Raw genomic sequence first — 23963 nt, forward strand, 5'->3', positions numbered from 1 at the left:
ATATTACTAAGTGAAAGAAACTAATCTGAGAAGGCTATATACTGTACCATTCCAATGATATGACTTTCTGGAAAAGGTAAAACTATGGAGACAATAAAAGGATCAGTGGTTGCTAGGGGTTAGAGGGGCATGAGGGATGAATAGGCAGAGCACAGAGGATTTTTAGGTAGTAAAATTATTCTGTATGATACTCTAATGGTGAATACACATTTATAAATTTGTTCAGACCCATAGAACAACACCGAGAGTGAGCCCTAATGTAAACTATGGAATCTGAGAGATAATGATATTTCAATGTAGGTTCATTATTTTAACAAATACACTACTCTATTGGGAATGTTGAGAATGGGGGAAGTTATGCATATGTGAGAGCAGGAGGTGTATGGGAAATCTTTGTTCCTTCCACTGTTGTTTTGTTGTGAACCTAAAATTGTTCTTAAAAAAAAAATAAAGTCTTAAGATACACACCAAATAATGTTGGCAAGGAATTCTCCAGGAGCATCTTGCATAGGTTTTAGAAAAAACGTATGTTGGGGGGGGGGGGCGGGTCAGAAGACCATTAAAAATAAATATCCAAAATAAAATATAATTTATAGTAAAAATAAAGTGAGTGAGCCAAGTCTCACATTTCCTGATTAGCATGGAATATTAGATACTAGAAGCTTTTGAGGGAGCCAAATGATCATCAGAAATTTTTTTGGTGAGCTTTGAAGGAATGCAATTGATTTTTTAAAAATACTATTTATATCTGTTTTAGTCCGACTAAACTAATTGATGTAAAAATCTCCTCAACACCTCAGTGACTTAACACAAAGAAGCTTGATTTCTTTCATGACACAGTCAGCAGAGTATGAGTCATTCAGAGATCCACACTGTCATTCAGAGATCCAGGCTCCTTCCATCTTCTGGGTCTGCCCTCCCCTAGGTCTTTGGGGTCTTCTCTAACAAGCCAGCAGGTAAGGAGAAAAAGAGCATTGAGAAGGCACACTATTGTTAACTGCCTTGATATGAAAATGTCATAAATTATTTCCACTGTGAGAATGGGACATATGGTCCCACCTAGATCAAAGGGACACCTGGGAGCCCTAGTTACTTGAGAAGCCTGGGACCATCAGGCAGCAAGTCCAAATGGGGATTGATTGTGACCAATTTGCAGCTGCAGCCTCAGGGTAAACTCCCAGGTGTGGGTCCCCTTCCCACTGGAGATTATGTAGGTGCTTGGTGTTAGGCTCTAGCTCCACAGACCTGGAGGCCCATTGTTGCCCAAGACTCTTGTAAGAAAGTGTAGTGAGCAAGTGCCTGCTGAGCACTTCATGGGTAGCTACGGATCTGGAACTGGGCAAGGGTCAGGAGATGATGGTTACAGGACAGGTACTTGGAGGATAAGGTGTATGCCAACTGGCAACTCCTAAAATACCCAGTGGGTAATATTCTCATTGAATGAAGAGCTCCAGTTTACTGCACTGCTTTGCTAGGGTGGGGGCAGGAGTCTGGTTGGGGTATCTTCTATAAGACAAACTTGGGATAGACTAGTGGCATGTCTAGGAAGAAGAAACAAACATGAATATTTGTGAGCACTGTCAGTCATTGTCACTATGCTAACTTCTTCAGGCTCTGATGTACTATTTCATCCATGTCCACTTTGGAAATCAAGATAAACAGCCATATTCTTGGGTCAGGGAACAATTTTCTCCTGGGCAGTGTTAATAGGCTAGTGTCAACTTTGACTTTCAGCTTCTCAGTTTCCTCTACTTAAGTGACACATTCTTATTAGACATCCAACACTATATATTAGGCTACTGTCATGTCTTGCCTTCTGCGCTGGATCACCCAGCCTCCTCTAAGAGGTATTATTTTTATCTAATTTGTTCTCAGGGGTCTTGCTAAGTAGGAATTTTACAAAAGAAATTCTAATGTAGAAATTAAGGGGGAAAAAAGTTCCTTTTGTGAAAAGCCAAACCTGTTCTACTCTACTTAGGATAAAAGAGCTTTACAATGACTCAATCAAGGCAGTTCAGCAGGCCTCTAGATTCTAGATATAATACTGTGTGGTTTAGGGAACATGATACTAGTCTGTAGGGAAAATCAGGAAGACCTGAGATAACTGATCAGATAAAGGCAAAAATCTCTTTGAGTAGACAGGATAGATCTCAAAATGTCTGTTAAGGCATTTTCTTCTCCTCTATGAAGCTAGGTTTCTTTACATATTTTCCCGTTATAGGAAATAGACAGGGAGAAAGTTCTCCATCCAGAGGAGAGAGCTATATTACCCATAAGATTGCATCTGCTGGCAGATTGCATCTTCTACCTAATCCTGCCTAAAAGGTCATCCCTGTAAAGCTGAGACACCTGCTTCCTCTTGGGTAGAAAGAGTATATCACAGAGAGAGGCAACTGTTGAGACTGTGAGAACTACTTTATTAGAAAGCATAAATGTAGGCATATTACAGGTACTCGACTCAGCCTCAGAATCTAAAGTTGTCAGTTTTTAGAATTAAGTCATAATTCTCTCCTTAGTATCATTCTATCTTGCCTCAAACTTGTAGATCCTAAAGTTTGAGTGGACAGAATTAAAATGATAACATCTGGTTGGCATGAGACATGACTCTGGACCTCCCTAAACTCTTTCTTCATCTCTTCCTTTCCCTTCTCCTAGTGGCAGCTCCATAGCCAATACATTTTTCCTTGGAAAAATTATAGTGAATTTGTGAGATTCTTCTTGTTCAATGTACACCATGTTGGCAAGATGTATATGGATGGTCAACAAAGATATTTTATTATGGGCATTCAGGGAGTGTGATATTTTTTTCCAAGTGTCGTGAAAAGGTCTAGGATTACAGGATACTGCACTGCTCTTGAAAGAATGGTTTACTCTCATCAAAGAATAGGAGAATATTCAGATGTTAATTGTTGTGATCACCTGAAGGTTAAGAAAAAGTGTTTAAAAAAACTCTAAGCTTTCCCCCAACTTTCATGTAATTGTTAACCCACATTCCCCTTCAAATGTTCTTTCGTTGTCTCATTCCTTTCATGTTCTTTACAGACATAGATCTTGTCTTGAAAAGGGCCTGTAGTGGTCAAAGTAACAGGCCTGGGGATGCCAGGCTGGTTGAGAAGAAGCAGGAGAGGCCAGAACCAATGCCAATGGGTCAGCAGTGAGGAGAGGGTGACTGGGAGCTCATCTTCCCCAGCAAGAGAGAATTCAACAACTCATATCTCCAGGCAATGATAGGGGTGCTTGGCTCTGAGAACAAAGTATAAGCAGAGTGTTCAGATTCCTACTGAGGGGCTGAGGGAGTGGTAGCTAAGCCTGCAGACTCAGTGCTCATGCCAGGCCATTCTGGCCCAGGAGAAAGCAAAAGACACTCAGGGCCTGCAGGGATCAGGTCAAGCATCAGGAAGGCCAGGCTACAGTTCTGTAAAGAGAAGAATGTACAGTAAGGATGGGGACATGCCAAGAGGGGATTATTTCATTCAGACCCAAAGAGACCAAGAAAGAAGACTGGGTTCCAGAATAGGAAACAGAGACCCTCCCAGACCTAATCACACACATAACTCACACTGATGTGAACCATGTCAGAATCTGGTACAGTGTCCCAGGCACTTAATTCAACCAGCTCCCCTATGAGTCACAAACAGTCTTCACATACATTAACACTTCTCACCCTCACATAATCACAAAACTCTTCAAGAAGAATGGGACAAGTGTCTCCCTTTTTACCAGTGAAAATACTGAGGTCTTGAGTAGTTAAGTGACTATCTAAGATTAACTAGCCTCAGAATGGCAGCAGCAAGGCTCAAACCCTAGTCTTCTGTCACTAAAGCCCTCTTTTTCTGGGCACATATCTTTGGTCCACTATCAGCTCTTGCCCAGTTCCATAGCTGAGTATTTAACCAGGCAGCTCTGCATGCCAGTTTCCCACCCTGATTAAAAAGCTGGGCTTCAGAACTGTGACTCTTGAGTCAGTCACCCAAGGGCTATGCTTGCATTTCCTGACTCACGTCGGGACAGGATTTCTTCCTTCACTCCCCCATAGAGGTCTACAGTTCAGGGTTAGTATCCTGGCTTCTCTAGAAAGACACTCATGGGCATTCCCAAAGAGCCCCCTACCCCAGCCCCATTCCCACAGGTTAACTTAGTATCTGGGGAGTGACAATAGGTAGAATGATATAGGATCATTTTCTATAGTTTAAACTTAGAGTTTGAGGACTGAGGTCATCTAAGACAACTAATCCTGAGTTAAGAGTCAATACTGGTCATTTTAGTTCTGCCCTATCATTTGAAAACAACTTTTTATGATTTTGGGAAGTTACTTATTGACTGACTCTTACTTTCTTCATGTTTAATATAAAGGTGTTAATTCAATAATTTTCAAAATGCTTTTTGTTCTCACATTCAATAACTGTATGGTATGGGATTTTTTTAGTATTATTATTATTATCATTCTATTCACTACTAGAATGTCTCAATTAAATTCCTTGAAGAACACATAAAGTAGTTGACTATTATGGACAGCTGTACGGCACTGGTAGAATAACCCTTATCCTCAGAGTTCACCCCCACCACCCCCTTCTTCACCTCCCTCAATGTCAGTCCCCTTGGGTTTCATCTACAGGACTTACCTAAGCAGGTCATGGCCACATCGTCCTTGTGGTTGCAGTTGTGATACCCCCAGAACCTGTGCCGACACTGTTCCAGGGACTGCTCCTTCCCTGAGCAATGAACATCATCTAGCCAGATGCGGCCAGCTCCAAGGCCAAAGTTTCTCCGGGCTTTGGCAGATAGAAGGACTGACTCCCCACAGCCCAGTTGCTTGCACACCACCTGTTCCTCCTTTTGTCCCCAGCCATCATCACACACAGAGCCCCATTCGCCCTTGTGCAGCACTTCCAGTCTCCCAGAGCAGCGGGTGTCTCCTCCTACCAGCCTCAAGTCAAAGGGATCTGCAGGGTCAGGGGATGGAGAGAGGCATGGAAAGAAGAAAAAATAACATCATCTACATCCTCATTCAAATCCCATCAGCACTTTTGAAACTCTTTACCTGTGTTTCTGTGATTATAACCCTTGCTCTTGGTTCCAATCCATGTGGCCCAGGACCGTTTCCTTAACTAAGATCTTTTCACTTTCCCATCTATTTTATAAAAGTCTAATATTTATGAATGACTTTCTAGTAGTTTTTTAAAATTGAAGACTTCAACAAGTACATGGAATGGTGTGTCCTTTCCCTATTATATAGAATTCAATATAATAATAGTTCATATTAATACATTGCTTAATATCGTTTAAAGCATTTTCATATAAAAAGGTAAGTATCATTATCTCCATTTTAAAAACAAGACAGTTGATGAGCAGCACACTTAAATAACATTGCCATGGTTATGTGATGAATGAGTAGTTCTCTGTAACATTGGTTGAATAGAATTCCATTTAATCAAATTCATGAATGAAGCTAGTCGCTGGACTTATAGGCATTACCTTCACATTCGACCCATGTGTCCTCATTATGGGTGCAGTTATTCTTCCCCCAGAGCCCAGAAGGGCAATCTTGAAGGCTTCCTTCTTGTCCTGAGCATGACACCTCACTCAGCCAGATGGGTCCTTGGCCCTGGGTATCCTTGTTGCAGCTTCTTTGGGTCAGTATGGCCCTCCCACACCCCAGCTGCCGGCACACCACCTTCGCGGCTGAGAGATTCCAGCCTGCTTTGCACACGGTGCCCCATTGCCCTTGGTGCTTCACCTCCACTCGCCCTTTGCAGTGACCAGGGCCACCAACCAGCCGCACAGTCTCTGGAACTGTGGGAAAAGAAAGATGAAGCGTCTGCTCTTTGTAAGAACACATCCTTCCCAGAAAAGGGGGCTCCTAACACCGAATTTTTCTAAGAAATAAGAATGAGACCTCAGCATCAGGGTGCAAGCATTTAGTGATTGTTTCTCTGATAACAAACTGTGGGGTAACAAAAAGAAGACATGAACTAGTCCCTTAGACAAATCACAGTCTAATGGAGGAGATAGACCCAGAGAGAGAAATTATTAATACATAGAAAGCAAATATATGAATGGAGCAAAGGAACCATAACAACAATTATATATATAGATATAGATATAGATATACACACAATTGTTGTGTGTTGGTTTCCTATGAGTGTCTCCTATCTATCTACTTAGATGGTGGACTCCTTGAGAACTGAAAAAGCATACATTATACTTTGGGAGCTCATTTCTTCCCCATAACTCCACCTGAGCTCTAGATGCAAATGTTTAATTGTTGTTGGATTTGTGCATGTTTGTGTGTGTGAAGAAGAGAAACAGGTTCTCATATAGACTGAAACTAAGAGAAAATCATTATCTCAACCAAGGATGAGTAGCGATTCTACCTGAGGATAATGTTTGTCTCCAGGGTCCACAATTGAGGAAGTGTAAGATGTGAAGGACAAGGAGCCAATTATCCATTAGTTCACGGTGGAGAATAAGGACAAAGAGTGGTCATGTGGGGTGTGGGCAGCTGGCAGATAGTCCTTGAGCCCTGCCATACTCACTTTCACACATCGCCCCTGCATCTTCTTTGTGGGAGCAATCAAAAACATCTTCCTCTTGCTCACAATCAATCAGTTTACTTTCCATCCCACTGCATCTGACGTTTTGGATGAGGACTTTTTGGTCTTTTTCTGCCAATGGCTTATATAAAATACCACTGGGTGTCCCTGTGGCTGCTCCACAGCCCAGCTCCTGGCACACCACTTCCACATCTTTCATGTCCCAGCCGTCATCACACACGGTGCCCCACTGGCCGTGCCGTTCCACTTCCACCCGCCCTTCACAGCGATGGTGACCTCCCACCAGTCGCATTCTGGATGAAGACTCTGCAAAGAAATGAGATATTGGCTGGAGATCTGGGAGGAGCCCAGAGAGTACTCAGGCATGTATGCAGTCTTCTTAGAACTCTTCCACCACTTCCATTGCATGGAAAATTGAGGGATGAGAAAGGAGGGGCCAAAAGGGAAGAGGAGCTTCAGGACTCCATCTCTGAGTTCTAGCCCTGCTACACTCTTAATTGTATCCTACCAAGAAACTCCACTTCAAGACACCTAGATATGACTGCCAGTTTTCAAAAACCAGCAGTCATATCTAGGTGTTTAAAGATTAAGAGAAAGAGGTTGGTTGAACATCCAGCAGAGTTTTTAGAATCTCTGGAGGTCAGGATCAGAAGGACCTATAGAGATCATCAAGTCTACCCCACCATTTCACTGATGAAGAAAATGATCCTCATGAAATTCAAGGTCATATGGTCACACTGTCAAATAGTGGAAAACCTGGGTCAGAACAGGAGTGTAGAGATGATATCTGTTTTTGTCCTTTCTTCTTCATGACTCTGTCTCCCCCCATGGCAGCTAGATTGAGGCAAGGTGTCTGGATATAATTTGGGCTGAACAACCTGACTGTCTCTCCCAGTATCAATGATCCACCCCCACTCATCCTTGCTACTTCTATGACATTTTCCCATGTTCAAGAACCCAGCTCAGAAGAAATACAGAGAGTACTGGGCAAAAGAAGAGTCAGAGCCTGTCTCAGGGCTCCAAAACTGAGTCTAGAGGATTCTAGGGGTTGGGAGTAGGAGATATGCTTCACAGAGCCTCCAGATAAGTTCTGAGGAATCCAGGATTTGTTTCTGCTTCTTGACTCCAACCGTGAGGTAGGAAAGACTAATAGAAATTCTTTCCCTTCTACTAAGACTTAGACATGGAGTAGAGATGGTTGTGTAGGGAGACCAGGGAAGAGCCCATCAGAAAATAAACTTCTGGATACTACATTCCAGGTATTGTTTTATGAACTCAGAGAATAGTGATGACAAGATAGTTAGCATTGTTGCCCTCAAAGAGATTATATTTAATAGGTTTGAGGCAATCCCGCCAAGTCCTCTCAGCCCCAGAGTGATAGAGTGATAAAGAAAACCTAAATTTGCCATGCCTCCATGGAGAGGTCTGTTGAACCTGGAGGGGCCACATTCAGACTGGTGGTCTGTGATCTATTAGAATATGAACAGTATAACATGTGACAACATGGGCCACATGGAATGACCCAGATCCCTGCAAAGTGGAATACAATTTCTCAGGACCAGATTTTCCACTGCCTACCTTGTCTCAACTCTGCATAAACTCCCTAGAACTTGGCATCAAGCCCAGAAGAAGCTGTTGGGTGAAAAAAGTCTGACCTGATTTTAAACTGCATTGGGAAGTTTATGTTTGGTTTGTCCATTTGTTTTTGTTCTTCTCCTTTTCTTCCATAATTTCTTGAGGGAAGCAATATGAAGAATGGAGGTTAGAGATAGAAATTAATATAAAACTATAAAAAAACTAAGAAAATTCTCCATTTTTGCACACCGAAGTTTAAGGCATGTATATCTGAGTACAAATATAATTCAAGAAGAGTCATCTAGAGGTAACTTTTGGGTCATTGTAACTAAGATTAGAGCTTGGCTAGGCATTATTGTGTACTCCAGCAAATATTAGCTATCAGAATCATGCATAGGTTATTTCATTTTATTTTGAATGGTAAAACTCTGGTTTTAAATAAGTTTTCATTTTCATGAAGTGGAGGACTAGAACACCTCCTAAGAAAGAAGAAATATGTTTTTGAAAAGAGACAGAGAGACAGTGAGAGAGAGAAACACAGAATAAGTACAAAAGAAATCCAGCTGGAGGGGAAAGAAGGTCTGAGAAAAGATTTGAAAGCTAGAGAGAAGAACAGAGGGTCTCATCAGGGCCGTGTGTCCTAGGCAGTGTTTTAGCTTACTTTATTAGCTGAGGTCTTGAAAGAGGGACCCAGGGGTGGAGAAGCAACATCTTAGGATGTGAGAAGGCTATAAGGAGAGCAGGTGTCTCCTGGCACTTGCAGTAAGGGATAGCCCTGGAGGCCAGAGAAGAAAGACCAAGTAATCTGAGTATTGGACTGAGACCCAGAAGCAGCACTCCTTTAAGGAATCAAACTGCATCTATCAGGGTGTAAAATCCTCCACATTCATAGCGGAGTTTGTAGCTGCCCCTCTCTGGTAAAGCCTCTACTATCAAGAGAAAGACTAGGCTGAAGGGATAATGTCAAAGAAACTCATAATTCACAACAAATCCCCTTGATTTTGGACCATCAGGGCCTTCCTCTCCCACAGACTAATTATCTCTTTGCAGCCCTTTTCTCTCCTTAGTTGAGCTGTTTGTGCTCTGCCCAAAGACTCCTCACAGAAATGGCCAGTGGTGGCTGAAATCCAGCCTGCACTCTGCTGGTGAAGCCATATGCTGCACAGAAGCTGATACATTTCTAGTTCAATGGTACCATTAAAGCTGGCAGAGAGAACTGGAAATGGTAGAATTCAGCAGGGCAAAAGAAAGTTTGTTTCCCAGGGGGTGAGGTGTCTTCTGAGCCTGAAACAAAGCCATCTGCTACTTAGAGATGGCCGAGAGCCTTGGGTCACAGAAGCCAAGTGGAGAGGAATCCCCTTGCAAGATAAACCACCCAACTTTTTTCTTATGTGGAAATCTACCCACATAAGACTGAGTGGGTGGGTTGGGAAACCAGAAAGGAAATCTACTTGGGCTGTTTTGAACCAGAGGCTCTCTCCATGGCCCAGAGAAGTTTCAGAATTTCCACTCTCCAGAGCTTAAAGTCCTCCCTCTTAGGAACCCAAAAATCTTACCTAAGAGGCCAAGTCCAGTGCAAAAGGCTGAGGAAAGAAGAGAGAAGTGAATGAGATCCTGTAGTCAATTTCCAAGGCTTTGTTCAAAAACGCAACTCTCTAGAAAGGCTTTGCCAAACTTTGTGGGACAGTTAGAGTGGTAGATACACAGCCTCCAAAGTTAGTCCTTGTTGGGGCCTTCTTTTCCTGGAATGACCAGTCTCAAAGGACACATGTGCACTGACTAGGAACCACAAAACCAGTTCTACCATAGCTAACTGACCCATCATGTTCCCTTTACATCTGATGTTGGCTCTACCCCAGGCATGGATGGATTTGGTTTTCTATTCTAGTCAATTAGACTGATTGGTGATTACCACCTAAAGTAAAAGTGTGGTGATGCAGCATCTGGGCTCAAAAGGAAAGCATGCTGGAGGCCTCTGGGCAGACTCACTGGTTGGGGAAGATAAAAATGTCATGGGAGGCAGCACAGAGCATAGGGAGAAATGGCAGGATATGTCTGTGTTCACTGACACTGCATTTAGACCAGGGTCAGCAAACTTCTTCTGTAAAGGGCCAAATTGTAAATATTTTAGGCTTTATGGGTCATATAGTCTGTTCTAACTACTCGACTCTGTCATGGTAGCATGAATGCAGCCATGTATATATAAATGAATGAGCATGGCCGTGTTCCAATAAACCTTTATTTATGGACAACGAAATTTAGATTTTATGTCATTTTCACTTGTCACAAAATATTATTCTTCTTTTGATTTTTCCCCACCATTTAAAAATGTAAAATCCATTCTTAGTTTGCAGACTGTAGTTTGCTGAACCCTGATTAATAGGCCAGAAAGCAGTTCTACATTGAGTTCCAAACTTCCAGGTTTAAGCACCAGCACATCTTTGAACCATCAGAGTTTCTTCCTACAGGATATCTACATGATCAGACTCTTCTATTCATTAGGCTCCCCACTAATGCTGTAGAGAGAGTCCTGAACCCTGTTGAGTGTCAGTGGCCTTTGAAATGCAGAACTCATCATTCCCAACCCCCGCCTGCCATCCCATCTTATAGGATCTTTCTGAAGGAGTTAATATCTTTGGACTTCCAGCCTAGAGCTTTTTAGGTAAATCTATGTATTTCATTGTCTTGTCTTGGAATATTTTCTTCCAAATACTTACTTTCCAAATAATTTCTTAATAACCCCATGTCCTTAGTTTTCAGGATATGGCCACTCCCAGACTCAATGAGACCTTGTGTGCAATTGTCTAAAACTCAAAATTATATTATACATCAAAATTATATTATATATAATACCCTACATGTATAATAAAGAACACAAAACATGTGTACATGCAAAGGAAACTGAATGTGATGAACCTGATATGTAGGTGTGAAAGTGACATAGCCCAAAAGTGACTTGAATACTCTGTAGCAGGGTGGATGACTATGGGTGTCACAGACCAGGAAAACTTCATGATGGAGGTGCGACTGAAGGTAAGCTTGAGAAATTCAACAGCACCTTCATAATGGGTGGGACTATCTGTTAGGTGATATAAGGGGTATATAGATGTTTAAGCATGTGGCCAGCACCCTGCATAGAACACATAAGTGCCCAACTGAGAAACCAGTGTGGGCTTCAGTGATGTACTGGATCATCAAGATAATTAAAATGGATGTGATTGATTAGGAAAGGGACCTAGCAGGCACTGTTATCTTGTGAAAACGTGCCTAACAAACATCTGAGGAACATACCATTATCTTTATTTCATAGATGAGAATGAGATTTCAGAGAGATATGGTAACTTTAAATTTCAGACAGCTAAGAAATCAAAGAGCAAGGATTGAAACTCAGATCTCTTTGATTCCAAAATCCCCATTTACTCTAAATTAATCTAAGCAATAAGAAACTGGGAAAAACTAGGGAAACATATGAAACACATTTGAAAGGAAATTGTACAATATGTTAAATGAAAGGTGTTTCTCCTGCAGTTCTACCTCCTTTTCTTGCTTTACCTGCTGCTAACCTTGGTCCATTTATTTGTCTTTTTATAAATAGTGCATTTAGGAAAATTTATGTGATAAGGCAATGGGATAAATTATTACAAATTTGTTAGTGCAAATATAGAGAAATAGGAAATTTTCTGGTAATCAAGGTGGATTATAAATTGGGTATAGATTAAGTGGTTTGGGGGATTTAGAATAATTGCAAGATATAGAGAAAGGGGAAATTTTCTGGTAATCAAGGTGGATTATAAATTGGGTATAGATTAAGTGGTTTTGGGGATTTAGAATAATTGCCAGATATAGAGAAAGGAGGAGAGCAAGAAAGAGTCTTTCCTTGAATGATACCTAGATCTGCGCCAGATGGGCAAAGAGAGGATTCCTCCAATCAAAGTTCCAGAGTATTCTGAAGCCTAGACCAAAAGGAGCAGAAATACTCACCAAGGATCAAGAAGAATAGCAAAGCCATGACCCAGGTAGCTGAAGATGGTGAGCTGAATCGTAAGGCTGGAAGGAAGCCCCAGAACAGCAATATTCAGTTTTGGTTGTAAGTGTGCTGGGAGGAGGGAAGGAGGCAGGTCCTGCCTGCAGCAGAGGCTTTATCAGATGACCAGAAACCAATGGGCTCAGGGGGCAGAACTGATAGAGCTGGACTTGCTGAATTCAGCATGTCCCCAAAGGAAGGGAGGTGGCCGGAACTGGCAGAAAGATGTTGAAAACAAAAGAAAACAAACAAAATATTCCCAAGCTGTTATGACTTGGTTCAGCTGTAATCCCAGCTCCATCAGTCTCTGCTTCAGTCCCTTCACTATGTAAATAGGGGAAACAACTCCCATAAGGAAAGGCAAGGACCAAGAATGGGGTCACTTCACATTAGAATATCAAGCAATGCTTGTCCCCCATGTATTGTTTGTGGGGAGCAATAGGCCAATTTCAATTCTTTCCTTCCATGTGGAAGTGACTAGAAAATATAGAAGCCAGAGATCACAGAACAACTCCAGAGTTGCCCTTGTGGGCACCATAATCCAGAGTCAAGATGGTAATCCAGAGCCAATGTGTCAATCTCTGCAAATAGGGCTGGATTTATTTCCTCCAAACCAGTTTTTCCAGTGCTAAGCAGAGGACCTAGGACTTGGATCTGCTTTTCTTCTATGCTTGTCCTCGTTTATGTCCATCTTTGGAAGTTGAATGGAAACAGGTCCTTATGGTAATGAAATCAAGTCATTCTTAAGTCTAAGATATGGTGGGCAGGGATTGAGTAGCAAGACCCTCAGTATTCCCAGTTTCCCCTGTCTTGCTATTAAGTATAGCTTTGTTTCAAGAGCTATTCAACTCTAGACTACTCAAGAACTCAACTACATATGCTAACATCACTCCCTACTATTTCAAACGGTAATTTTGTCTCTCTAATGAAACATCTTAGCTTCTTTGTAATATTTGGATCACTCTATACAAAGATTAGTTCATTATAGGTATTTATTTTTAATCCTGTTTTTCTTCCTATAATTTACATATTATTATATTCAGTAGAAAGGTTTTAGTTGCCATGTGTGTTAGGTGAATGCGATGGGTCAAAGGAATACATTGATGAATAATGGAGAGTTTGGTGCTGCAAAATGATATGGTCTAGTAATTGTAATAGCACATAAAAACAGCTGTAAGAGAGGGAAGTATAAGAAACTTTGGGAACACAGTGGAGGAAATGGTCACATTTACTTGGTGCTAATAATAGACTTTAGAGAGATCATGACACTTGAACAGGAATTAAAGGATGAGTAGAATGGAGAATCAGAATGGGAAAAGACTTTGCTGTGCATATGCAGACAAATGAAACAGTATTACCTATTTAAGCAATGACAGGTAGTTTGAAATGGCTGGTCACAGCCTGCTTGGTGGTCAGGTGTCAGGAGATATTGGTGTTGAAATGTGAAGATACTAGGTGATATGAAGGTATCAATAGGATCCAGATGATGGAGAGTCCATTATAAATGGTTTTGTAAATGCTACTTACTCACATTCCACCCTCTGCAGATTCTGAAATGTTGCAGTAAGAGACACAGAATTCAGAAAAGGCTGAAAACATCAGCTTTACTTTGAGGAATCTAGATTAGTTTGCAACTGGGATCCAAGATCCTATGCTTTTACCTTCAGCCTTCAGAAGTCAGGCCTGCCCTACTGAGTTTACACATGGAAGAGAAAAGACTTCATGTGGCCTATGGGCAGACAAATCCACTGGAGAGCTCAGGCTTCAAGATTGAGATATATTTCTTCACATATAATGTAGAAGATTAAGTGAAAGAAAAGGAGAGAAACAATAAAGACAAAAGCTTTCTCCAAACTATAGTATTTTATTAACAGAGTCAAGAACATGAAGAAAGGAAAAGGAAGCTTTTTCAATCAGAAAGAACATTATGCTAAGGGAACAAAAAAAAAACATTGAAGGATGGTATGCATTTTAGAGCATGCATTCTGACTGCAGCTTGAAGGAGGAATTGGAATGGGGGAAGTCTGGAGTCAGGGAGATTCATGAAGAGACCACTGCACTAGTCCAGAGAGAGCAGAAGAGAGTCTAAACTGCCAGGGTGCCAAAGGGTGTCCATGGGAGGGGATGGATATGAGAGAGAGTTAATTGTAGACTCTATAAGAAGACTTTGCTCTTTGGATGTGACCATTAGGAGTAAATAGTCATTTAAGATGATTCCCAGATTTCTGGAAGGAAAAAATATGACAGAAGTTGAAAATAAAAATAAATGTCAGCTACGGTAGGTAGAAAGTAGGGCACTACACCTCATAGTGTTTTGGGGGTGAAATGGAGGATAAGCTGCTTAACAGGAGCCAGGGAGTCTGTATTGGAGAGGAAGCTTCTGAAAAATGGTAAGGGTCTGAAATAATCACTGAGAGGGAAGGAGACCCTGGTTAAAGACAAGCACTGGATTGAAAACCTGCATTTGCTAAGCGGCACCAATGTGCCCTGTCAAACTACAACCAAGAGGTCAGTGTGAGATTATCAGCCTGACCGATTCAAAGTTGGAGCCTTGTAAGAAAGGTATGTTGAGAGCCTGACAGAGTCAGGGAGTTTGAGATGAGAAAGCAACTCAAGTGGCTGGCAAGACTTAGAGATCAGGAAATGAGTTGATGAAAAGTGAAAACAGAAATAAGTGGTAGGAAAGAGGATCTCACTGAGGAAGGGCTGGGGAAAAGGAAAGTGCTAGAAAGTTCAAGTGATGGAAAGTTGTTCAGCGATTTCCAGAGGAGTGGTTAGGATTTTAAAGGAGAAGCAGTTCTGGGCAATGACAAGTCCCAAGTCAGGGAACTGAAAGAGAGTGAAGGTAGAAGTTTCAGAAATAGAAGTTTAGGGAATTGAGAAGGGGTTATCAGTAGGAGGCTTATCTAGGTGAGGAAGATGGGGTGGGATGCAGGGAGCGGTAAGCCCAAAGCAGTGTGGAAGTAGATAATTGTCCGGAGAACATCAGTATATATACTGATAAGGTACATATACATAAGAGCATAGAAGACCCTCTCTGGGGTACTGTAATGAAGGATGAGCTACATGCTCTGCTGGTTTAGCATCAAGGTGAAATCCCTCTGACAAATAACTGAATATGTCAATTATTAGTGGTCTCTGTGAGAATAGGAAACCATCTGAGTTGTTCCCCTTGCATTCCCAGTGTTTGACATGCAATAAATGACTGTTGACTCCGTGAATGAATAAATGATTATATTAGCAGCCAAAGAACATCACTGAGCAGTTAGAACCATAAGAAACATTGTCTCAGGACTTCCCTGGTGGCTCAGTGGTTAAGAATCCTCCTGCCAATGCAGGGGACATGGGTTCGATCCCTGGTCTGGGAAGATCCCACATGCTGTGGAGCAACTAAGCCCATGTGCCACAACTACTGAGTCCACGCACCACACCTATTGAAGCACACTTTGGATACTAAGTCAATGCCTAGAGCCCATGCTCCACAACAAGAGAAGCCACCATAAGGAGAAGCCAGTGCACCACAGCAAAGAGTAGCCCCTGCTCGCCATAAGTAGAGAAAGTCCATGCACAGCAATGAAGACCCAATGCAGCCAAAAATATAATTAATTAATTTATTTATTTAAAAAGAAAGAATCGTCATCTCTTGTCCATCATGTCCACATTGTCTTCTATGGGCTGGGGGATAGAGACTTTAGAGTCCCTAAGAGAAAAAACTGGCATGAAATAAGTACTCTATCTATCTGGGGTGTGCATAATCAAAGGATGATCTGAAGAGCTAATAGGATACTAAGTCAATCAGGTGTCTACCACCATAATAATGGGAGAGATATTTTCCAGGAAGACACATTTCAGTCACTCTTGGTGGGACAAGGTTTTTAATGTGCACCTATCTCACACAGGATTGGCTTTAGAACTGGGTCGGGCTGAACTCGCAGGTGAGAGTCACTGGTGTGTGTTTCCTGGGTGGGAGAAGGTAAAGACTGACATCCTGAGATGGTTGTCAGAATGACTGGGGCTCGCAGGCTGCCTTTCTATAATAATTCATCTGAAATCAGGTTTCTGGTGGGTGTGGCTGTCCTTTCCTGTGTACATCTGTAAACCCCTGTAAATAGCACCACTGATTCCCTTCTGTTGCTCTCATTTGTTTATCTGCCTCCCTCCCCCATAGCGACCAGAATGGAGAAGGAGCTCAAAATAAGGAATAGAACCAGGACTTGGGATTGAGGGAGCATGAGCACAGTCTTCTGGTATTTAGAAGAAAATTGCTTTGTGATATTCCTGAGGAGATAACAAGACTTACATATGGACACTTCCAGAAAACATTTATTTTCAACTCATCATTAGAAAAATCTGAAGACAAAATAGATTGTAGAGGACATGATCTATAACTGCAGGTGTTTATTCAAATGGTCTGTTAATAGATTCCATTATTTATGGTTGGGTGATTATTATTAATTATTTTGTTGTCACCAAGTCTCAAAATTGTGAAAATATTCTAAACATGGTCAGGAAAAAGGTCCTAAATCCTTATTAAAATACCAGCATCACCTCTGTTGGGCTGAGAGCACTTGTTCATGCTGAAGGACAGCCAGGACACCTGGGCTGTGGCCTCTATCAGGATGTGACAAAAGCTTAATGGCCTCTCACTCTTCAGGTACCAGAAGCAAGAAATCCAAGAGAGAGGAGACGGGTGATGGCAGCCAAAAGAGTAGAGTATGCAGGGAGGAAACCCTGTAAACCTGGCTGTCCTGTGTACGTCCTGCCTGGCTGTCCACTTCCTGCTAGCAGAAAACTGGCCTTAGCTGTCCTTATGTCCTTGGTGTGTGCTCTGGCCAGGTCACTTCAACCTGCTTTTCTGGACTTTCCTGGAATCATCCTTAGAAAGAGGCATTACAGTGCAAAGACTAAGAGCATGTGCTTTGGAGGCAAGTGGACCTAGTTAAAATTCCAACTCAGTCACTTAATAACCATGTGGCCTTGAACAAGTTACTCTGACCCTTTGGGGTAGTTCTGTTGAAGAGGATTTATACCTTTTTTGCTAGAATGATCAGTTTTCATTTCTGCCTTTTATTGAATAAATATTTAACTAATTTAATCTTGCTTAATCCACTTTCATGTTCCTTTTTTAAATAGGAAATCAAAAATGACAGCAAAGCAAGTAGCTTATAGAGTGACTCCTCAGATAAGCACCAAGCACAGAAGGCCAACTCATTTCCTAAGGTAATTAGCCTTTATTAGTTTTTCTGTGCCCCAAAGTTTGTTCCCTGGACATCCCTGATCCTAAACCTAGTCCCTATGAAAGACAGACATTCCCATGTTTAAAAAAAAAGCCCATATTCTGGTAGCATAAGAATAAATGGTCAGTATGGGGCCCATGAGAAGATAGCAAGAGGAGCTGTCTGATGAACCAGCCACAGATTGGGCAGTTTCCCAGGGGTTATTAGACATCACTGCACTATGCTGCCTCATCAGTATACTTCAGTAAAATATATATATATATTTAAGTATATAACAATTGTAAATTTCTATGTAGCCAACATTGTAGCCCCTAAATTTATAATATAAATATCTACATATATGAAAGGAGAATTAGACAGCAAAACAATAATAGTAGGGGAGAATTCCCCAACAGTCCAGTGGTTAGGACTCCACTCTTCCATTGCAGGGGGCACGGGTTTGATCCCTGGTTGGGGAACTAAGATCCTGCATGCTGTACAGCATAGCCAATAATAATAATAATAATAGGGGACTTCAATACCCCACGTTCAACAATGGATAATCATCAAGACAGAAAATCAATATGGAAATATCAGATATAAACTACACATTAGACCAAATGGATCAAACCTAATAGATATATGCAGAACATTTCATTTAACATCAGAAGAAAACACATTCTTCTCAAGAGCATGTAGAATATTCTCCAGGATAAAACATATATTAGGCCTCAAAGAACTAGAAAAAGAACAAACTAAACCCAAAGTTAGTAGAAGGGAACAATCTTCACTAATAAGTTTCTGTAGATTCTCATCATTAAAACAGAAGTGTGCTAATGTATAAACGAGTGTTACAAATTATAATGTAAAAAATCAAAAATACATGTGAATTTAGTATATGGTAATGATGTAATATTAATGGGGGAAAGACTGATTACTCAATTAATTAGATTGGGAACTCTAGTGGAGACCTGAAAAGAATAAAATTGTGTCCAAATTGGGGGTGGGGGGGAAGCAACAAAATTAAGAGACAATTTAAAAAAAATCTATGACACTCAGCTTCAGTCACATTAGGAAAAATGTAAATTAAAATACACTGAAATACTATCAGATTTGCAAAGATAACAATCTTTTGCACATGGGGAGGGGGAAGGGTAAGCTGAGAGAAAGTGAGAGAGTAGCATTGACATATACACACTACCAAATGTAAAATAGATAGCTAATGGGAAGCAGCTGCATAGCACAGGGAGATCAGCTTGGTGCTTTGTGACCACCTAGATGGGTGGGATAGGGAGGGTGGGAGGGAGACGCAAGAGGGAGGAGATATGGGGATATATGTATACATATAGCTGGTTCACTTTGTTATAAAGCAGAGACTAACACACCATTGTAAAACAATTATACTCCAATAAAGATGTTAAAAAAATATGCCGTAATATCTTGAAAGCACTCTTTTTTCTGAGCAGTAGGTCTCAACAGTGGGCTTAAAATATTCAGTAAACCATGTTATAAATAGATGTGCCATCATTCAGGTTTTGTTGTTTGATTTACAGAACACAGGCAGAGTAGATTAATCACAATTCTTTTTCTTCTTATTAATTTTTATTGGAGTATGGTTGCTTTAGAATATTGTGTTAGCCTCCACTGAACAACAAAATGAATCAGCCATACACATACAGATATCCCCTCCCTTTTGGACTTCACTCCCATTTAGGTTACCACAGTGCATTAGGTAGAGTTCCCTGTGCTATACAGTATGTTCCCATCAGTTGTCTATTTTATACATAGTATCAATAATATATATGTGTCAATACCAGTCTCCCAATTCCTCCCTCCCCACCCCTTCCTCCCTTGGTATCCATACATTTGTTCTCTAAATCTATGTCTCTATTTCTGCTTTACAAATGAGATCATCTATACCTTTTTTCTAGAGTCCACATATAGGCATTTTTATACGATATTTGCTTTTCTCTTTCTGACTTACTTCACTCTGTATAACACTGTCTAGGTCCATCCTTGCCTCTACAAATAACCGAATTTCATTCCTTTTTATGGTTGAGTAATATTCCATTGTATATATTTACCACATCTTTATCCATTCCTCTGTTAATGGACATTTAGGTAGCTTCCATGTCCTAGCTATTGTAAATAGTGCTGCTATGAACACTGGGGTGCATGTGTCTTTTTGAATTATGGTTTTTTCTGGGTATATGCCCGGTAGTGGGATTGTTGGGTCATATGGTAGTTCTGTTTTTAGATTTTTAAGGAACCTCCGTACTGTTCTCCATAGTGGCTGTATCAATTTACATTCCCACCAACAGTGCAAGAGGTTTCCCTTTTCTCCGCACCCTCTTCATCATTTATTGTTTGTAGATTTTTTGATGATGCCATTCTGACTGGTGTGAGGTGATACCTCACTGTAGTTTTGCATTTCTCTAATAATTAGTGGTGTTGAACATCTTTTCATGTGTCTGTTGGCCATCTGTATGTCTTCTTCAGAGAAATGTCTATTTAGGTCTTCTGCCCATTTTTGGATTGGGTTGTTTGTTCTTTTGATATTAAGCTGTATAAGTTGCTTGTATATTTCGGAGATTAATCCTTTGTCAGTTGCTTCATTTGAAAATATTTTCTCCCATTCTGAGGGTTGTCTTTTCATCTTATTTATGGTTTCCTTTGCTGTCCAAAACCTTTTAAGTTTAATTAGGTCCCATTTGTTTATTTTTGTTTTAATTTTCATTACTTTAGGAGGTGGGTCAAAAAAGATGTTGCTGTTATTTATGTTGGATTAATCACAGTTCTTATGGGCCCTAGGATTTTGGAATGGTAAATGAGCATTGCCTTCAACTTAAAATCACCAGTTACATTAGCCTTTAACAAGAGAATCAGCCTGTTCTTTGAAGCTTTGAAGCCAGGTATTGACTTCTCCTCTCTAGCTATGAAAGTGCTTGATGGCATCTTCTTCTAGTATAAACCTGTTTCATCTACATTAAAAATCTGTTGTTTGACTAAAAATAGAGTCACCATATGATCCAGCAATCCTACTTCTGGGCACATATCTGGAGAAAACTATAATTCGAAAAGATACCTGAACCACAATGTTCATAGTAGCACTATTTACAATAGCCAAGACATGGAAGCAACCTAAATGTCCATGGACAGATGAATGGGTAAATAAGATGTGGTATATGTATATGAATATTACACAGCCAAAAAAAGAATGAAATAATACCACGTTGCAGCAACATGGATGGACCTAGAGATTACCATACGAAGTGAAGTAAGTCAGACAGAGAAAGACAAGTAACATATGATATTATTTATATGTGGAATCCAAAAAATGATACAAATAAAATTATTTACAAAACAGAAATAGACTCACAGACATAGAAAACAAACTTATGGTTACCAAAGGGGATAGTGGGACAGGGAGAGAGATAAATTAGGATTGGGCGATTAACAGATACACACTACTACATATAAAACAGATAAAAAGCAAGGACATACTGTATAGCATAGCAGTCCATTTCCTGATCTTCTCTAAACCTGAACCCATGGTAGGCAACTTGAGTTGCTCTCTCAACTTGATCCCAACCTATTGGGTATTTGATTATGCAACATCCTGCCTTTTAACATCCTCAAGAAGACAATAAAGTAAACATCTGCATCTAGACTCTTTTACTCTTGATTCAAAATTTGATGGAGCCCAAACTTGGCACTTACTCATCATTCCTAGCCTTATATCAGAGCCAAGTGTTTCATATATACTCAAATCTCAAGATATCAGTCCTAAAGCAAGGATATCACTGACATTTCCTACACTGCACCTGGTTAAAACACTACCTTTAAAACTCCCACAAGTGTAATACTTACTCTATTATTAGAGTTTACCTGAATCTCACTGAAAAGTTGAAACTTCATTCTTACATCTGCAGTGATCCTTGAGTAGTCAGCAACATAAAAGTGAGTTTATTCTAATACTAGACTCATTTAATTCAAAATCACATGGAAAACTTTCTAATGATCCTGGTCATTAATATCTTCTAGAATATATTTTGATGCCAATCAAAATGCTAATTTTAATTACCATGAAACATACAGACACCAAAATGATTTCTGGATGATTCCTGTTCAGTTAGATTTGTAACCTGATGTACAGAATAAAAATAGAATAAGTCACAAACTAAAATGTACAACAATGATAATTTTCTCATATTTTTTGTAATTTAACTTCTATTTCTAATCTCCATTCTGCATGCTGCCAAATAAATAGTATTTAATCTTGCCAATTCTGGTTAATTTCAGATATATCAGAGTTTTCTCACTCAACCCAATATTTCCCCCTCCCACTTATCTCTGAGAATAATTCCAGGATCAGGTGTGTGTGGGACACAGTGCAGAAAGGCATATATTTGGTATCTGGTCTAGTGCTTTTTAAAAAGTCCCTTTTTAATCCATGTAGACATCTGATTCATGCCATTTGGTCTTCAAGATCATTCCTCTATGTTGGCATCTCTTAAGGTGTCCATATTTCTATAGGTTTTAGATCATCATTCCATGCACTTTTCTTCTTTGTCTGAAATATGGTCCCTGCAGGAGACTTAGTGTGCTACCTTAAGCTCAACAAATATAAGCTCCTGAGGGGAAGGAATGCTGTCTATCTTGTTCATCATTGTTCTCAGAACATAGAATAACACCTCAAATAAAATACATGCTCAATAAATATTTGCTAACTGAGGGACTTTTTGTTCCTTGAAGTCCCCGCCCAGCCATCTCTAACCTACTTCCGTGCTTTGGTAGAATAGAGAATTTCTATCATATTACTAATACGTATGTCTGTGACCATGAATCAGCCATGAGTATTGGATTTCCCATAACTTATCTGGAGGTTTATGGAATCTACCCCACAATTATGTCCTCACTGAATTCCCTAGAACAGATGTTGGGTACTACAAGTCATGACACTAGTGTACCCCAATAAATTGGGCCTCTAATATCTCTCAACATCCATTTTGGCAATTTAGCGCTTTCAAAAAATACAGAAATTTAACCCCCCAAATTATCAAACAGTAACACAGACCTTTATAGACTATCTCTTGAGTAGGTGGCAAGAGTGGGGAGCAGTAAGACGTGATGGATATTGCAACATACAGCACACAGTAAAATTTTCCAAAATTCCCCTTTAGAGATCTCTCTCCATAATGTGCATTAATCAGAGCATCTGCCTACACCAGACTCTTTTGATTTTTCCCAAATCTCCAGTTTCCTGATCTCACTCTTGACCATCTTTCCCAATCTCCTTACTTCTCTTGCCCCTCGTCCTACCTTCTTGAGCTTTTTCTATCTTACCTTTGTGTACCTTCAAGTCTCCTCTTTTCATTAGAAAAACTCTAGAAGCTGTGGTTTCAGATCCAGAAGCTGACATGTAAGACATGTTGATTACAATCATATGCTATCCAAGTATCTATGAGAATTGTACTCCTGCCAATTAAAAATATAGAGATAACCTGGAATGCAATTAGTTGAATCCAATCTAATGGCAAAAAGGCCTGATGGAGGACCAGTGGTTGGGAGTGGCCATAAGCCCAAATTAGGCTTGAAATTTTGTCAAGATGAATTCAAGGACAGTGAGCTGCAAGACTATCCCATTTATAGGGCATGGATTTGAAGTATCTATTGGTATGGAGAGTGTAAAACAAGCTTTGACTAATTTTTCACAGTTTTGAGAAAGTTAAACCTAGTGGTCTGTTCCATATGCAATATCAGTACATCTACACCATAAAGCCAAGTTGCTTGACAGGTTATGGCAGAGACTGCTGGATGCCCACCAAACGTTCACTCTCTCCTTATTCAGTAACAACAAGGGGCAATAATGTGACCAGATGAACATCCAGATTCCCCACCCACTCCCTTTGCAGATAGGGGTAGTCATATGACTGCATTTTGGGCAATGGTATGTAGGCAGAAGTTGTTGGATGGTGCTTCTGGGAAAACTCTTCAGAGAGGACGAGGCTGACTCAACAGGGAAGGCTTTCTGTTCTTCTTTCTTCCTACTTCAAATGGGAAAATTGCTGCTACAACCCTGAGGCAACCTTTAGGATGGAATCCATGTGCTAATCATGACAGAAAAGAAAGCTAGAAGGAACACAGAACACTGAAAATTTTTTAAAAGTCAAATTCAGTAGCAGGAAGATAATATCATGAGTGAAGGGTAGAACTTGAAGTGGTAGGGACCTTTCATGACCCAATTAAATTTGGTGAACCTCTTTGAAAAGACTTAATTTTTGCAGGGATAAGCATCTTTTAGGTAAAGAAAAACAAATTCCTCACATTTTTAAGCCATCATCATTTAGGTTTCCGTGACTGGCAATTAATCAAATTCCTAATATTTAGTAACTTCAAATTATGTCAGTATGCTAAAATTGTTTCTTTAATGGATATGGGGCTTTATTCCAATAAAAAGAGAAGGATTGATATGATAAAGTTAAAAAACATTATTAATATTTCTCTATGTTGAAAAATAATCTTTAACTATTTAGTGTTTTAAACATTTGTAATATTTAAGATAATATGTATATTGAAATGCCTAACAACTAT

The 23963-nt window shown here is 40.2% G+C and overlaps 1 protein-coding gene across 1 annotated transcript; it reads right to left on the minus strand.

Moving 5' to 3' along the window:
* Positions 1-2895: 2895 nt before the first annotated feature.
* CD5L (CD5 molecule like) lies at positions 2896-6846 on the minus strand. Its single transcript, XM_060120345.1, has 5 exons — positions 6537-6846; positions 5476-5793; positions 4623-4943; positions 3560-3621; positions 2896-2919 (listed from the first exon to the last, which is right to left on the minus strand). The coding sequence occupies exons 1-5, from the start codon at positions 6844-6846 to the stop codon at positions 2896-2898; spliced, it is 1035 nt and encodes a 344-aa protein (XP_059976328.1).
* Between the last annotated feature and the right edge of the window lie 17117 nt (positions 6847-23963).

Source organism: Mesoplodon densirostris, chromosome 2 (genome assembly GCF_025265405.1).
Source record: "Mesoplodon densirostris isolate mMesDen1 chromosome 2, mMesDen1 primary haplotype, whole genome shotgun sequence".
In the NCBI taxonomy this organism is placed as follows: Eukaryota; Metazoa; Chordata; class Mammalia; order Artiodactyla; family Ziphiidae; genus Mesoplodon; species Mesoplodon densirostris.

Excerpts from the sequence above, each read along its gene's own strand:
- CD5L (XM_060120345.1), bottom strand. The coding sequence starts at position 6,846 with ATGCGACTGGTGGGAGGTCACCATCGCTGTGAAGGGCGGGTGGAAGTG. Across the intron at positions 5,794-6,536 it reads TGCAGGGGCGATGTGTGAAA|TTCCAGAGACTGTGCGGCTG; the intron begins GTGAGTATGGCA and ends CTTTTCCCACAG. Across the intron at positions 2,920-3,559 it reads CTGACATGGTTCACATCAGT|GTGATCACAACAATTAACAT; the intron begins GTGAGTTATGTG and ends CTTAACCTTCAG.